Here is an 18030-nt window from a genome sequence, read left to right as displayed (position 1 = left end):
GGCACGTAGAAGTGAGGCCCCAGCACATGTGATATATTGCCAGGAAGGTCGGAATTTGTACTTTACGAAAATTCAAGATTGAAGAGTCAAGATTCAAAAGGTTTATTCGTCACGTACACAGTTGTACACATACAACATGTAGTGGAATGTAATCCTGGTCACTCTGAGCAGCTGTGCATGATAAGAGAGTAACAAAATATAGAAAAAATAAGAAAAATAATAAAATAAAAAATATATGAAATGTTCAGCTGTACATAATCTATACATAAGTGATAGGTAAGAGGTATATAAGTGCAATGTGCAAGAGGCCTGAGGTATGTGCCAATGATTTGGACAGGGTGAAGCAGCACCTAGAGGCATTGAGTATTGTCCTGATTTAGGAGCATTATGACCTGGGGGAAAAAGCTGTTCCTTAACCTTTCCGTTCTGTGATGCGTTTCCCAAGACCATAGTTCGAAGGAACGTTCATAAACACTGTCGTTAAGTTGCGTATTTCAAACAACTCACGAGCTGTAGTTAGAAGCTTAGTCCCGGGTAAATACGTCAGCGATGGTGGAAAATGCATTCTAAGAAGGGTATAGTCACCGTGTAAGTAAAAAATTGTATAATCTTTCATAACTAATAGGGAATAATTTAGCTCTACGATCACATATAATGTGAAGTTGTCTGAAAATGTTTGAAACGTAATTGTTGTGTGGGTCTCTGGTCATAAGTACGGTAACTGTCGGTAGTGAGCAATAGGGACACCTTGCTGGGTGATGCGGGAAGAATCCTCTGTGTGACCCATCTGTACGTTGACGTCAAACTTCAACTCACCAGTGGCACTTGCACTCTCATCTAGCACATATTGTATGTTCTAGTCACTCTTTGCCTTCTTCTCATGTTTAGAAACATGTGTGAACAGTTTTGAGTCATTGTGTTTAAATGATGACTGGTGGCTGTGCTGGACTTCTGCAGCCTGTGTTTTCTATTTTGCATCAAAGTTCACCACAGTGCAAAATGTGTTTTGATGAATGAGAATGTGTTTAGAGTTTTGCTCAAATCTGCAAATTGTGTTTAAAGTTTCACCAAAAGAGTGATTGATTCAATAAATGAGTTTTGGCAATTGGAAGTTTTGTTCCAAGAATGAGGTTTAGTCTTTTAGCAATTCAGAAAAACTGTAATAGAAACATAAGGCAAGGTAAACTTTAACTTACCAAAGCTCTTTGGGGCCGTCAAACCAGATGTGTCCAGCTTGTACAGATACTGCACAGTTAGAATAGAATAGAATAGAATAGAATAGAATAGAATGCCTTTTATTGTCATTATACATTTTTTACATATACAATGAGATGAAAAGCATCTCCTTGGGTCAGTGCTCAAACATATACATATAAAATATAAAAAGAGAAGTAGTATAAAAGTATGTATAAAATATATATAAAAATAAGCAATGTAAACAAATAGAAAGTATTAAAGTGACAGTGTAATATATCTTATTGCACTAGCATATGTATATAAAGTGAACGAATGCACAATTTCACATTGACCGGATTATTACACAGTGATAATATATAATAAATAGATGTGGTAAGATTTTTTTAGTGTGTGTGTGAAAGGGAGAAAGGGGAGGAAGACCATAGTAGGGGGAGTGATTGTTTTCTGTGTGTATTCAGTGTGTGTACAGTGTGTGTTCAGTGTGTGTTCAGTGTGAGTATGGCTCTAGGGAAAAAACTGTTCCGGAGTCTGTCTGTCCTAGTCCTGATGCACCTGTAGCGTCTTCCTGAGGGCAACAGGTTGAACAGATCAGAGCCAGGGTGGGATGTGTCCTTGATAATGTTCTTTGCTCTGCTGAGGCAGCGGGAGGTGTATATGTCCATAAGAGAGGGGAGAGGGCAGCCGATGATCTTCTGGGCAGCTTTGACAACTTTATGAAGCCTCTCCTTATCTGCCATGGTGCAGCTGCCGTACCACACTGTGATGCAGTACGTCAGGAGGCTCTCAATGGACGAGCGATAGAAGGTCAGAAGCAGATCCTGGTTGAGATTCAGCTTCCTGAGGACTCTCAGGAAGTGGAGCCGCTGCTGTGCCTTCTTGACGACCTCTGTGATGTTCTCGGTCCATGAGATATTGTCCGAGATGAGGACCCCTAGGTACCGGAAAGTATGGACCCTCTCCACGCGTTCACCGTTGATGTATAGGGCGGTTAGGTCGGTGCCGTGCCTCCTGAGGTCAACAACGATCTCTTTAGTTTTCTTGGTGTTCAAAGTCAGATTGTTCTCTGAACACCAGGCCTCCAGCTTCAGGACCTCATCCCTATAGGCTGCCTCGTCTCCCTTAGAGATGAGTCCGACCACCGTAGTGTCGTCGGCAAACTTGACGATGAGATTGTTGTTGTGGGTCGGACTACAGTCGTGGGTGTAGAGGCAGTATAGGAGGGGGCTCAGCACACAGCCCTGTGGGGATCCGGTGCTAGTTAGGGGTAAAAGGCTGTTATGGGCAGGGTTAATCAATTGTACAGTTGTGCTTAAAATGGGGGTATAAAATCCTTCAAATACTACAAAAGTTATGTAAGAGAACTTTTGTTTTTTGTTTTGTAAACAAGTACACCTACTCTTACAGTTTTAGACTTAACAGGTTTTAAAGAATTTTGTATTATATTATATTATATTATATTATATTAAATTAACATGACTATAGCGAATGTCTGTCAGCCCCTTTTGACAGAATGGCCTTATAGCTATGTTTTCATAGAATCTGAGCCGGAAAAGTCAGATTGCTATGCCAAGAGTACAACTAATTTGAAAACAGTGTTAGTGAAGTCATTTGAAGACTGAATTGTGTTACAGTGGAAAAAAAACACAACAGCACAATAAAGGGCAAGTGACTCAGGCAAAGTCAGTCAGAAGGGTGTGTGAACATGATTGGCAAACTGGGTGATAAGTATAATGATGAATGCCTGCTCACCAGTAAGTTCATGCTTATTTCCTTACAGTATCTCTTGAGGAGGCCTGCCAATGGTGTGGACAGTTTCAAAATAAAGATGGTGACTGGGTGAGGAAAATTACTGTAGTCATTTGATAGATGGGAAAATATGGCTACTTGTCCTATACTGTATGTTGTTAATCCCACTGTAGATACTTTGTGATGGATGCCAGAGGTGGCAACACTGTGTCTGTACTGGCATGACCAAGAGCCAATTCAAACACATAACAAATGTTAAATGGTATTGCACAGCTTGTGAAGAGAAGCCTTCGCTATAAAAACGCAGCCACACTACAGTGGTATGCAAAAGTCTGCAACCACTTGTTAATTTAGCATTTTTTCCAACTTTTGACCTTTTACTTTTAACTCCTTCATTGAGCCAATATATTTATTTGAAAACAGTGTTACAGGGGACACAGTAATAAAAATCAAGTTTTTATTCTAGCTTGGATTTACTTTTCTGAGTTTGTTTGTTAAAGCTCCCATGTCAATTGTCTTATTGAGTAATATGCGTAATGTACTTCTCTGGCCAAAGGTGCAAAATAAATGTGTATACTTCATATATAGTAGAACAGACATGCGTCAAGCTTTCTTCATGTTCGTGTAGGTGGCCTTGAAAAAGGACTTTTTGTGTCTCAGTGATGGCTCAGTATCTGGTGGGCCACACTTTGTTCTTCATCACCTGCCTGCACCGTGTCGGCATTGAGTGAACCAGTTTGATGAGGTGATCATGGCTGATAACATGATTCCAGGCTGCATTGAGTGACTCAATCAACTCATGTTTTGATTTTGGATGTCTCTTGGATATCTCCAAAGCCACCTTGTGCCACAAGTTCTCAATCGGATTCAGATCGGGAGATTGGGCAAGCCACTCAATTGATCGATGTTGTTCTGACGCTTCCAGTTGATCACCTGTTTGGAGCAATGGCACGGTGCATTGTCATCTTGGGACAGGAACCAGCTTGTAAACAGCTGCTGCACTGACGGCACCATACACTTTTGCAGTACTGTGATGTACTTGGTCCCACTGACCATGCCGTCAACGATGTGCAGACGTTCGACACCACTGGCAGCCATGCAGCCCCAGACCATGACCTTCAAAGGATGCTTCACAGTGAGGTTGAGGCACTCAGGCTTGAACTCCTCTCCAGGAAACCTCCTCACATAGGTGTCTGCCTGGCTACCAAACAGGCAGAAAGTGCTTTCATTGCCGAAAAGCACCTTTTCCCACGTTTCACATGTCCAGCGTGACTTCTTCCGTGTCCAGTCAATCCGGTTGCACCTTTGGACATCAGTCATCAGTGGCTTGTTGCGTGCCTTGCAACCCCGCAGACAAAACTGTTGATGAGGTGACACTGACATGGCAGCTGTCTGACCACTCACGCAGTAGCTGAGGTGAGGTCAACTTGCGATTGCTCAATGGAATGCGTCAAAGTGCATGATCCTAGCATGATGTTGATGCATGTGGATGACCAGACCGAGGCGTGTCTGCCACCAAACTCGCTTTCTTCTTTTGTAGAATCTTTACAACTGCTCTGTGACTGTAGCCGACTTTGTTAGTAATCTGGCAGCATGAAAATCCATGAAAATTTGTTGTTCCAAGGAATATTTCTTAAATAATAGTTTATTTTCATTTGTAATTCTTCATTCTGGCAATGCATATTTATTTGTTTAATAAATGGTGTTCTTCACAAAACTACAAAAAGTAATGTGAGAACATAGTAATTCACTACATTCACTACTGTTCATGGCTTAAGGGCCATTTGTTAGACTGCACAACACAATTGTGAAAGAAGGTGAGAGCTCCCGTAGTGGCTATGGGACTGTATTTCCATAGAGCTGATATTATGTGTGGCAGCCTCATTGCTTTTTAGATCACAAGGTGGGATAGAAGGACAAATCAAATCAATTTGCTCATTTAATATTTAAATTTTTTTATTTGGCTTGATTTTTGGAAGCCCAAATTTAGAAACCCACCGCAACTGAAAATGGAATGCCACAGATATAAGTCTCTTCCATGTAGAAGTACTTATTTGTTGGCCCAGAGTAATAGCTTTTCAGCTAGGGATCTGTGTCAGCAATTGGAGTTATTGCTGGTTTAAATTATGTGAATGCCATGACAAGTCCTACTCTATTAGGTACTTGAGCAGTTGCTTTATTTTGGGTGTGATGTTAATTTTCATCTAGCCTGGTAAGGAGGTTTAATATACAGGGAAATTGGGTGGTTAGTGGCTAAATTATCACTCTAGCTGCTAGAAATAAACTGTGCATAGTTCTCGTGCCTGAGATGGCTTGTTATGAGGATGCAGCAGGAAAACAAGCATTGAGCAAACACTTTTTTTTTCATTTTTCCACGGACATACATCTTTCAAGATACCACCCAAATACCCACAAGAAAACATAAACCAATAGATCCTACTAGGATCCACTATTGGAAATGCAGTAACTACTTAAAGTTTCTTGGGTATTTATACTGTTGCCGTATTCAACACCATCATGGTGAAAGGTTAAAACAAAGGCAGTACCCTGTCATGTTATGCAAATATACATCAGAGCTATTGGTCTTCAGGAGAGTGGGCAGGTCCAGGAGCTGCAGAGTGAAACAAACTTTATAATCTGTGTCAATGAGCACTGCCTTGCCTGAAATGCTTACCTGGAAATGAACTTAAACGTGTATTACATATTACAGGAGGTGAACTTAAAAATTAATTAGATTGGTGGCTGGCTCTTGAAAGTAGGAACTGTAAATGAACTGACCTTAATGAGTATAATAGTCAGGTACATTGCAATTCATTCCACTTGAAAAGTTACAACTTAGACTAGTTCAGTGTAAGTGTATAGCTCAGTAGTCTAAGTATGTGGGTTTGTAATCCAGAGGTTGCTGGTTCAAATCCAGCTTCAACTAGATAAGTGCATGTTTATAGGCCCTTGAACCATGAAAAGTAGTGAATTGCCATGTTCTCAAATGACTTTTAGTAGATTTGTGAACAACACCATTTATTAAACAAACAAATCTGCATTTGCAGAATGAAGAATTAAAAATGAAAATAAACTATTATTTAAGAAATATTCCTTGGAACAACAAATTTTCATGGATTTTCATGCTGCCAGATTACTAGCAAAGTCGGCTGCAGTCACAGATTGTACATGAGAAGAAAGCGAGTTTGGTGGCAGACATGCCTCGGTCTGGTCATCCACATGCATCAAAATCATGCTAGGATCACGCACTTTGACGCATTCCATTGAGCAATCACCTCACCTCAGCTACTGCGTGAGTGGTCAGACAGCTGTCATGTCAGTGTCACCTCATCAACAGTTTGTTGCCGGTTCCCGCAGTTTGGTCTGCAGAGTTGCAAGGCACGCAACAAGCCACTGATGACTGATGTCCAAAGGTGCAACCGGATTGACTGGACACGGAAGAACTCACGCTAGACATGTGAAACGGTGGGAAAAGGTGCTTTTCAGCGATGAAAGCACTTTCTGCCTGTTTGGTAGCCAGGCAGACACCTAGGTGAGGAGGTTTCCTGGAGAGGAGTTCAAGCCTGAGTGACTCAATCTCATTGTGAAGCATCCTTTGAAGGTCATGGTCTGGGGCTGCATGGCTGCCAGTGGCGTCGGACGTCTGCACATCTTTGACGGAATGGTACATCACAGTACTGCAAAAGTGTATGGTGCCATCAGTGCAGCAGCTTTTTAAAGGCCGGTTCCTGTTCCAAGCTGACAATGCACCGTGCCATTGCACCAAACAGGTGATCAACTGGAAGCATCAGAACAACATCGATCAATTGACTGGCTTGCCCAATCTCCCGATCTGAATCCAATTGAGAACTTGTGGCACAAGGTGGCTTTGGAGATATCCAAGAGACATCCAAAATCAGAACATGAGTTGACTGAGTCACTCATTGCAGCCTGGAATCATGTTATCAGCCATGATCACCTCATCAAACTGGTTCACTCAATGCCAACATGGTGCAGGCAGGTGATGAAGAACAAAGTGTGGCCCACCAGATACTGAGCCATCACTGAGACACAAAAAGTCCTTTTTCAAGGCCACCTACACGAACATGAAGAAAGCTTGACGCATGTCTGTTCTACTATATATGAAGTATAGTCATTTATTTTGCACCTTTGGCCAGAGAAGTACATTACGCATATTACTCAATAAGACAACTGACATGGGAGCTTTAACAAACAAACTCAGTTTAGTAAATCCAAGCTAGAATAAAAACTTGATTTTTATTACTGTGTCCCCTGTAACACTGTTTTCAAATAAATATATTGGCTCAATGAAGGAGTTAAAAGTAAAAGGTCAAAAGTTGGAAAAAATGCTAAATTAACAAGTGGTTGCAGACTTTTGCATACCACTGTAGTGTGGCTGCGTTTTTATAAAGAAGACTCCTCTTCACAAGCTGTGCAATACCATTTAACATTTGTTATGTGTTTGAATTGGCTCTTGGTCATGCCAGTACAGACACGGTGTTGCCACCTCTGGCATCCATTACAGAGTATCTACAGTGGGATTAACAACATACAGTATAGGACAAGTAGCCATATTTTCCCATCTATCAAATGACTACAGTAATTTCCCTCACCCAGTCACCATCTTTATTTTGAAACTGTCCACACCATTGGCAGGCCTCCTCAAGAGATACTGTAAGGAAATAAGCATGAACTTATTGGTGAGCAGGCATTCATCATTATACTTATCACCCAGTTTGCCAAGCATGTTCACACACCCTTCTGACTGACTTTGCCTGAGTCACTTGCCCTTTATTGTGCTGTTGTGGGTTTTTTTTCACTGTAACACAATTCAGTCTTCAAATGACTTTTACACATACCGTGTGATGTTATATGTCATTGCAACCACACATCCATTCCTCTCACACTGTTTTTTGCATTATCGCAAATTAGTTCTACCCCTGACTTTTCCGGCTCAGATTCTGTGAAAACATAGCTAAAAGGCCCTTCTGTCAAAAGGGGCTGACAGACATTCACTATAGTCATGTTAATATAATATAATATAATATAGTATAATGTAATATAATATAATACAAAATTCTTTAAAAACTGTTAAGTCTAAAACTGTAAGAGTAGGTGTACTTGTTTACAAAACAAAAAACAAAAGTTCTCTTGCATAACTTTTGTAGTATTTGAAGGATTTTATACCCCATTTTAAGCACAACTGTACAATTGATTAACCCTGCCCATAACAGCCATTTACCCCTAACTGTGCAGTATCTGTATAAACTGGACACATCTGGTGTGACCGCCCCAAAGAGCTTTGGTAAGTTAAAGTTTACCTTGCCTTATGTTTCTGTTACAGTTTTTCTGAATTGCTAAAAGACTAAACCTCATTCTTGGAACAAAACTTCCAATTGCCAAAACTCATTTATTGAATCAATCACTCTTTTGGTGAAACTTTAAACACAATTTGCAGATTTGAGCAAAACTCTAAACACATTCCCATTCATCAAAACACATTTTGCACTGTGGTGAACTTTGATGCAAAATAGAAAACACAGGCTGCAGAAGTTCAGCACAGCCACCATACAGTAGTCATCATTTGAACACAATGACTCAAAACTGTTCACACATGTTTCTAAACATGAGAAGAAGCCAAAGAGTGACTAGAACATACAATATGTGCTAGATGAGAGTGCAAGTGCCACTGGTGAGTTGAATTTCGACGTCAACGTACAGACGGGTCACACAGAGGATTCTTCCCGCATCACCCAGCAAGGTGTCCCTATTGCTCACTACCGACAGTTACCGTACTTATGACCAGAGACGCACACAACAATTACATTTCAAACTACATTTTTAGACAACATCACATTATATGTGATCATAGAACTAAATTATTCCTTATTAGTTATGAAAGATTATTAAACTTACAAGGTGACTATACCCTTATTAGACTGCATTTTCCACCATCACTGATGTATTTACCCGGGACTAAGCTTCTAACTACAGCTCAAGAACTGTAGTTCGAACTACGCAATTTTGCAACAGTGTTGCTCCACTATGGTCTTGGGAAATGCATCCTAGAACGGAAAGGTTAAAGAGGAGCTTTTTCCCCCAGGTCATAATGCTCCTAAATCAGGACAATACTCAATGCCTCTAGGTGCTGCTTCACACTGTCCAAATCATTGGCACATACCTCAGGCCTCTTGCACATTGCACTTATATACCTCTTACCTATAACTTATGTATAGATTATGTACAGCTGAACATTTCATATATTTTTTATCTTATTATTTTTCTTATTTTTTCTATATTTTGTTACTCTCTTATCATGCACAGCTGCTCAGAGTGACCAGGGTTACATTCCACTACATGTTGTGTGTGTACAACTGTGTACATGACGAATAAACCTTTTGAATCTTCAATCTAAAATTTTTGTAAAGTACAAATTCCGACCTTCCTGGCAATATATCACATGTTCTGGGGCCTCATTTCTACATGCCACTTCTGTGGACTTATAGATTATGCAGGGCAGCTTCCCTATTGTTACAGTGTATAGGACAAAATGGATAATTACAAATGCTGCCCCAAACTCTTTTAAATGTTTTCGTGAAATACAAATTTAGCCTTTTCCACTACTATATGCCAAGCCTGAAGGACTTATTTCTACATGCTACTTCCATGTTTAAATGTAACAGATCTGCTTTGCAATTTTATTTTTCTTCCTTGTATTAATTCTGATATAATGACTTGTACAGTGTCAACCAATGTGACGTTTCTGTAATTGTGTAGATATTTCACATGAGTGTTTGCAAGGTGTACAGTAGCCTTACTTATACGAGAAATGAAACCAGACAACATGAATATATAGTTTGATAGTGTTTCGATATGAGATCTACAAAAATACTTAAGAATACACTTTTTTGGTGAAAGAAACATTTTTATTTATTGATTTATTACAATTTATTTTACTCATCCAGAACAGGCACCCACAAACTGTGACGTTCATGGTACAGTAGCTGGACGTCCAAATGCAAATTATACGCGACTAGAGAACGCTCAACAAATGATATATAGAACATTTTCAAATTTTTTTTTTTTCAAAAAAACCAACAATAAAATAATTGTTAAACATTAACAACAATAAGGATTTCGGACAATCGTATTGTACTCTGTAATATGGATGACAAAATTGCACTGGCTGAACGCGCAGCTGCTGCGCCTTGCTGAGCTCCTCGAATACCCCTATGTTTACATCCAGCGTATACTCCACCCCTGCAGCCGACGGCAGATCACGCTCCACGTCACGTCAGCTGCAGACACACCTCGAACGCACCCCGTGATTAGGTAACGTCGTATCGGTTTCTTTCTATGCCACGTGATCTGTCTACGCGGCGTGCGTCTTTTGCGACACGTCTGTTTATAAACACGGAATCCGCTGTTTGTAAACGGTCCGCATTTTACCCTCACCCCTAAAGGATTATTAGGAACACCTGTTCAATTTCTCATTAATGCAAATATCTAATCAACCAATCACATGGCAGTTGCTTCAATGCATTTAGGGGTGTGGTCCTGGTCAAGACAATCTCCTGAACTTCAAACTGAATATCAGAATGGGAAAGAAAGGTGATTTAAGCAATTTTGAGCGTGGCATGGTTGTTGGTGCCAGACGGGCCGGTCTGAGTATTTCACAATCTGCTCAGTTACTGGGATTTTCACGCACAACCATTTCTAGGGTTTACAAAGAATGGTGTGCAAAGGGAAAAACATCCAAGAATGCCAAGAAAACATCCCCCACACCATTACACCACCACCACCACCAGCCTGCACAGTGGTAACAAGGCATGATGGATCCATGTTCTCATTCTGTTTACGCCAAATTCTGACTCTACCATTTGAATGTCTCAACAGAAATCGAGACTCATCAGACCAGGCAACATTTTTCCAGTCTTCAACTGTCCAATTTTGGTGAGCTCGTGCAAATTGTAGCCTCTTTTTCCTATTTGTAGTGGAGATGAGTGGTACCCGGTGGGGTCTTCTGCTGTTGTAGCCCATCCGCCTCAAGGTTGTGCATGTTGTGGCTTCACAAATGCTTTGCTGCATACCTCGGTTGTAACGAGTGGTTATTTCAGTCAAAGTTGCTCTTCTTTCAGCTTGAATGTCGGCCCATTCTCCTCTGACCTCTAGCATCAACAAGGCATTTTCGCCCACAGGACTGCCGCATACTGGATGTTTTTCCCTTTGCACACCATTCTTTGTAAACCCTAGAAATGGTTGTGCGTGAAAATCCCAATAACTGAGCAGATTGTGAAATACTCAGACCGGCCCGTCTGGCACCAACAACCATGCCACGCTCAAAATTGCTTAAATCACCTTTCTTTCCCATTCTGACATTCAGTTTGGAGTTCAGGAGATTGTCTTGACCAGGACCACACCCCTAAATGCATTGAAGCAACTGCCATGTGATTGGTTGATTAGATATTTGCATTAATGAGAAATTGAACAGGTGTTCCTAATAATCCTTTAGGTGAGTGTACTTTTAAAAAAACCTTGTGTGCCACTAGCACTTTTTTATTGACAATGGCAGCTGTATTTTGTGTAGCACCATCTGAATAAGTAAAATTTAGTCAAACTAATATCATTGGAGTTGGTGTAAGTGAAGAAGATCGTTCCTTAGCAAATGTCAAGTCCGAGGTTAAACCGAATTTAAATCCTGTGTAAGGAAAAGTAGGAAAGATCCCCCAATGTTCTTGGTTGATCATTTGAATACAGACAGTGTTAGCAATTTATGATTGTGGGGGAGGTCAGGGAGAGAATGGGTGTTCCAGTGGGCGCCATTAGGGTGATAAGGAAGTAATTAAATTTACAGTGGCCAGAGAAGTAGCTTAGCTACCATTTGCTCTCATGGGAAGTCTCCGTCCTGTCCTGTCCCTGCCTCAGGATCCTCACACTCCAGGAGGTTGCTCTTTATATACACACAGCACCTTGTTGGGGAGGGCATTTTGGGGTATAAAGGGGAATCAAGAACTGTCCTTAATTTGTATTTGAGCTGCCTTTCATTACCCAGTGTATGTCTACACTGTATTACATTATATTATACTGTTCAATAACCCACCGTTTTCCTGAAACAAGACTCTGCAAGTGGATTCCTTACACCTGTGTTCCCGATCTGAGCCTAATTACATTTGCTGTCAGTTAAACTGAGTTATTGTTAGCCGGAGTAGGCTTCTTTGTCTAGCGGGACCCCAGCTTTCCCTCATGTCAAGGATAAAACTGGACTGCGACATACATTCACACTGCAGTTTGAATTAGTGCTCTCATACTCTTATCCAATGAAATCGATCTTGGGTGTGGTTTGCATGGAAGTCAGCTATGGTTTGAGCTGAAATAGTTTTGGGTGGGGGGGGGAACAATACTGATCGGGTGGCTGAATACCACTGGTAACAGCCTCAAATAAGTCAACAAAAGGTGAGGAGTAGGCATTGCATTTTGCAGATATACTCAAGTAAGACTACAGAATATTCACTGATTACATTGAAAGTAGATTTTTTTTTTCCCAACAAGTTACTTGATTAAGTGTAGTGCGCCCCTACCCCCCTCTGCATATTTGACATTTTATTACACATTTCAGGTGGGAACGTGGACTTGATTGCCGCATAAAATAGAAAGGACTTTGGGCATGAATTTGTCAGATGAGGTAAGGCAATTGGGGGAGAACTGGCAGCTAAAACTGAGGACAGCCTGTTATATCTGACATGGCCAGTGGGTGCAGTGGCTTTTTGGTGGTGGTGTGCCTGCTCTGTAAAGCATGAAGCAGCTTCATGAAAGGCCCTGTCCCCATGCAGGAGGATTACTCAGATATCCGGGCCTATTTCTCAGAGGCTGAATGGGTTCGGCTACAGAGATGCGAGAAGGTGCACTACAGGAACATGAAGAGGAACCACCAAGCCATGTTGGATATGGGTAGGCCTCAGGCTCCGGCATTAGACTTGGACGAGTACCAAGAGTGCAATAGTCCACAACTGTGTTTTCTCTAGGGTTGAATCCCATCACCCCAGTGTTCATGAGAAGAAACCGATCCAGCAGGGTGATGGCGGAAAGTCCGGGTGATGACAAACGCAGCGATTCAGAGAAGTGGATTCTTCACCTTCTGAGGAGGAGCCCGGGCATCAAGGTGAGATGAGGTGAAACAGCCAGTTGGAGGGCTTCTGCTGTGATGGGTGATTTCTTCAGGCACAGCATCAGGCATTCGTCTGTGTTGTTCAAGCACAAGGCACTTTCACACTGAAGTTCAGGGACCTTTGGGTTTATAAGTTCCTGGGCCAGGAACTTTTGTATCTCCAGGCCGTTTTTGTGTATGGCCTTCACAACACGCATCAGGAAGTAGGACCTTTATGCTGAAGCATGGAAGGTGCAAAAAGTTCGTAAGTTTAATGTTGCACATAACTTTCATACGAAACTTAACCGCTACGCCAAAATAATGGAAGCTGGATGAGTCATTTAGTTAGTTGTCAGTTTATTGGGTGATTTATCATGATCAAAACAACACTGCCTTTTATTTTTATTTTTGCTAATATAACCCATGACATGTTCATGATTTTTATTAAATCTGGCCAGCAGATCGAGCTTTCATTCTCCGCAGAATAAAAAAATATGTAACATTTGCCATCGCTTATTAGCAGAACAGTTTCACCACTGGCACCGGCTTTATTTGACAAAACTATATTAGGTAGTGATAGAATTTTCTGATGCAGACATTTGGAGATGCAAGCAAAAAATGTATTACTTGATACATAAATGGAATTATTTTTGTACCACAATTGTGTCTGGTCAACTTTTGCTCTGCTGCATCTCATTTTCTGCACTTCTTTGTAACTTCCAAGTTTGTGCTGGTGCTTGTGGTCGACCATTCAGCAAGTTAATCGCTCTAAGTGCCTCCCCAGTAGTTTGTGTTTGAGCAAATCATACTTAGTCTGCAGTAGGTACTAGAAAAGAGTTCTGGAACTGCCTCCAAAGAACTAGAATTGTGCTGCGTTCTTACAGTGTAAACATGACAAAGGTAACTGGTTCTGGGAAAAGGTTCTGGTTCCGGAAATAGTTTGAGCGTTGTTGAAAGCGCCTATAGATGACCAGAACACTAAGTAGGAGCGTTATGGATATACCCTACGGTGACGCAGTCTGCCTGAAATCTTCATTTGTGTCTTCAGCATCCAGGAGTTTTCCAATCTGTATTCTGGTGGTCCGATCAGAACGAAACCCCTGCTGTGGGGTCAGAATCATATGCCACAGACCAGGGAAGGAGGGTCTGTTTGTGGTCAACTCAAGCTGTTGCTGGCTATGCATTACAACACACTGACTAACTGGCACAGTCTCAGTGTTTAATTTCATTTTGGTTTCAGCAGACTCCTTCCTGCAGTGAAACCAGCTGCCACACAAACCAGAAACCTTCCCAGCAGGGAGTCGAAGAGGGTAACAAAGAGGAGGGGGAATTCCTGGTATCTGAGGTTGAAGGGACTGTGAACGAGAGCCCCCAAAAGGTGAAATGGAGTGTATGTGGGTCTCTTCACAAATGTCACGTCCATTCAGAGGTGGTTTAATTTTTGTGTGTTAATCACAAAAGCAGCCAAATACAGGTTATGCCAGAAAAGGAAAAAAGTGCAGTTTGTGTGGCTTGAAAATGATTTTAGTTTGCTATCTGCTCCTATTTCTCTTTTAAGCAAATAGAACAGCCTGTATAAAATTATGAAGTGAACGGCTTATTCTGCCTTGTTTGGTTTTTATGGCTGAAGATGAAGGACGCAGCGGTTCAGGATGTGACTGAGCAGGAGCTGACTGGTTCTCTTTCGTTACACACTGATGGGAGGAGCAAAGAGTGTGTGAAACCTCCAAACCCAGGTGATTTTAACTACCGGCATATGTGCAATTGTAACTACCATCAAAACTGCCATTGTTTTGGTGTATTTGGAGGCAATAGTTTGTACTTCATGTTGCCATTTCAAACCAGCAGTGTTGATGCTCTGTGTAGTTCAGTTCAGGCATGTCAGAGATTGCAGTGTGAATAGCACACTGTGAATATGAACTGCATATGGAGTAATGAAGGCTCCTTGGAAGATATGTTTGCCTTTCTCTTTTAAACCTGTTCCATCTCAGTACTGACTGCCGCGTCTCCATCTTCCCCCAGCAAGGAGAGTGGATGAATCCTCCAAAACTTTTGCTTGCTCTCAGGATCCATTCTCCTACACTGCAGACATTGACCTGCACAGACATATCAAAATATCTCACCCCAAGGAGTATGTCAGACAGCTGAGGACTGGATCTGTCTACACAACCCAGGATTCACCAACTTCTGCTGGTCCCTGTGCCGCTCAGCCCAGTACAGACACAATCAGGACCCTGGAAGAAGCCAGTACAGACACACTGACAGCACAACAGGGTTCCCAGGGTGAGATGACTTTCAATATAAACAGAGACTGTAAAATACACAGGCAGCCTCACACAGAGAAGTCGTCCCACCAGTGCTCCCAGTGTGGGAAGAGCTTCAGTCAGTTAGGAAACCTAAAGACACACCAGCGGATTCACACAGGAGAGAGGCCCTACCAGTGCTCCCAGTGTGGAAAGAGCTTCAAACGTTTAGAAAGCCTAAAGACACACCAGCGGATTCACACAGGGAAGAGGCCCTACCAGTGCTCCCAGTGTGGGAAGAGCTTCAGTCAGTTAGGAAACCTAAAGACACACCAGCGGATTCACACAGGAGAGAGGCCCTACCAGTGCTCCCAGTGTGGAAAGAGCTTCAAACGTTTAGAAAGCCTAAAGACACACCAGCGGATTCACACAGGGAAGAGGCCATACCAGTGCTCCCAGTGTGGGAAGAGCTTTAATGAGTTGGGAACCCTAAAGACGCACAAGCGGATTCACACAGGAGAGAGGCCCTACCAGTGCTCCCAGTGTGGGAAGAGCTTTAGTGATTTAGGAAACCTAAAGAAACACCAGCTGATTCACACAGGAGAGAGGCCCTACCAGTGCTCCCAGTGTGGGAAGAGCTTTATTCAGTCAGGAAACCTAAAGATCCACCAGCGGATTCACACAGGAGAGAGGCCCTACCAGTGCTCCCAGTGTGGGAAGAGCTTTAGTGAGTTAGGAACCCTAAAGAAACACCAGCGGATTCACACAGGAGAGAGGCCCTACCAGTGCTCCCAGTGTGGGAAGAGCTTCAGTCAATTAGGACACCTAGAGAGTCACCAGCGGATTCACACAGGAGAGAGGCCCTACCAGTGCTCCCAGTGTGGGAAGAGCTACAGTCGAATAGGAACCCTAAAGAAGCACCAGCGGATTCACACAGGAGAGAGGCCCTACCAGTGCTCCCAGTGATGATCTCGATTAGGACACATTGAGAAGCACTCACTTGACAGTTCATTATCACAGTTAGTCCAGTAAGTTGGTTCTTGAATTTTTCTGAATTGTATTTGTGAAATACCAGTATGTTGGGTCCCCCTCATTAGTCCTGTTGATGTTTAGGATTTGTTTGACAAAGATTCGGAGGCAGTGTTTTAATAGTTACAGTATATATTAAAGGTAGTCTTCGACTGCAAAGCAGTTTTATAAACTACTGAAAAATTACACAGTTGTGTATTTTACAGAAGAGGATTCTGAGGAAGAAGTCTGAATCCTGACATTACAGTCAGAGGCTGGCTGCAGACCTCAGGCTCCATGCAAGACAAAGCAGAATACACAGAGGCCCTTTCCTTATCTAGGGCCACAAGTGCAGATGTCAGTGTTGGTGGAAAATGACCAAATTGGTAGCATTCCTGCACATTAATTGATTGTGAACATATGAAATATTTAATTTTTAGGAGGCTATATGAGTGTTATATGTTGTAGTTTTATTTGAACATTGTGTAAGCATCTGAAGAAGAAGAATTTTCATCGCATGAGCTTTTATTGTGGTGAGTTTTTTGAGTCTTTTCTTAAAATGTTTTGAAACTTGGCATATTGAAGACAAAGGTAAGTCAATTTCTCTTTTACACAGTGTGTAAGTGTACTATGTTGGGTACAGTTTACAAAAAAGGGTTTCAATTGCATTCTTTTTAGTTACGTTTCTACAATCCATTACAAGGAAGACTAAGACTTTTTGAAAATAATCAACCAAGGTGACACAGGGCAGTGGTGGCGTAATGGTTAGGGAAGTGCACTTGTAATTGAAAGGTTGCTGGTTCGAATCCCTGACCATCAAGGTACCATCCCCAAGCACTGCTCCCTGGGTGCTGAATGGGCTCTTTGCACATCAGCTTTTGCGTTCGTGGAAATGCGGCTCACTCGTTTCTGGTCTGTAAGAAATGGCATAATTTTACACGCGAAGTTTACAGGACCTGCTAAATATTGCAATCGGCGACATTCATCGTCTTTGTAAATCCTCCTCTGAATCACCTACAAGTAAATTAAGTCAAGTCAAGTAGGCTTTATTGTCACTTCAACCATATACAGGTAGTACACAGTGAAACGAAACAACGTTCCTCCAGGACCAAGGTGCTACATGCAACATAAATTTACAACATAAATTAACAGAAAAACTAAAACTAGCTAAGAGGCCTAGTTAGCTGGCTAGCAGAGACGAGACAAATTGACAGCATAATTTTACAACATAGAATAAAGTGCACGTGCGAATGTGCAAACAAGAGCAACAACAAAAGTGCGATAAACACGACATAACATAACATAATAATATCGTGTTGAGGTGATGAGTTGAGGTAGTGGAGAAACAGTAGACGTTCCTTAACGTAGCAGCAAGAATTTTGTGTTTAAATACTAAAAAAAAGAAAAAAACATATTTAGGTGTATTTTTTTGGGGGCTGGGAACCAATTAATTGGTCTTCCATTATTTCTTATGGGGAAAATTCGATCAGGATTCGATCCGGAGTTCTGAATGGATTAAGTTTGAGTTCTGAGGTACCACTGTAGCATAATTAATAAGAATAATTGTTATGTACAGTAATAATTACTTCATTTCACAGCACATCTAACATTTGTAACAGAGCTGCCTAGTTCACTAAAGCTAAACAGATTTGGAACTAAATAAACATTTATAAATATTTTTTTCTTTTTCAA

At 41.6% G+C, this 18030-nt stretch overlaps 1 protein-coding gene across 1 annotated transcript in view; it reads left to right on the top strand.

The window, feature by feature from the left end:
- The first annotated feature begins 12558 nt into the window (after positions 1-12558).
- LOC111836354 (uncharacterized) overlaps positions 12559-18030 on the top strand; it is a 356103-nt gene continuing 350631 nt past the window's right edge. The window contains exons 1-6 of the mRNA XM_072703387.1: positions 12559-12625; positions 12774-12891; positions 12966-13102; positions 14331-14465; positions 14718-14823; positions 15110-16283. Of these exons, the coding sequence (XP_072559488.1) occupies positions 12608-12625; positions 12774-12891; positions 12966-13102; positions 14331-14465; positions 14718-14823; positions 15110-16283 (1688 nt within the window). The 5' untranslated portion in view covers positions 12559-12607. The remainder of the gene's footprint in view (positions 12626-12773; positions 12892-12965; positions 13103-14330; positions 14466-14717; positions 14824-15109; positions 16284-18030) is intronic.

Source organism: Paramormyrops kingsleyae, chromosome 20, assembly GCF_048594095.1.
Source record: "Paramormyrops kingsleyae isolate MSU_618 chromosome 20, PKINGS_0.4, whole genome shotgun sequence".
Classification (NCBI taxonomy): domain Eukaryota; kingdom Metazoa; phylum Chordata; class Actinopteri; order Osteoglossiformes; family Mormyridae; genus Paramormyrops; species Paramormyrops kingsleyae.
The sequence above is the reverse complement of the archived record's forward strand: the minus strand, read 5'-3'. Positions and strand labels throughout refer to the sequence as shown.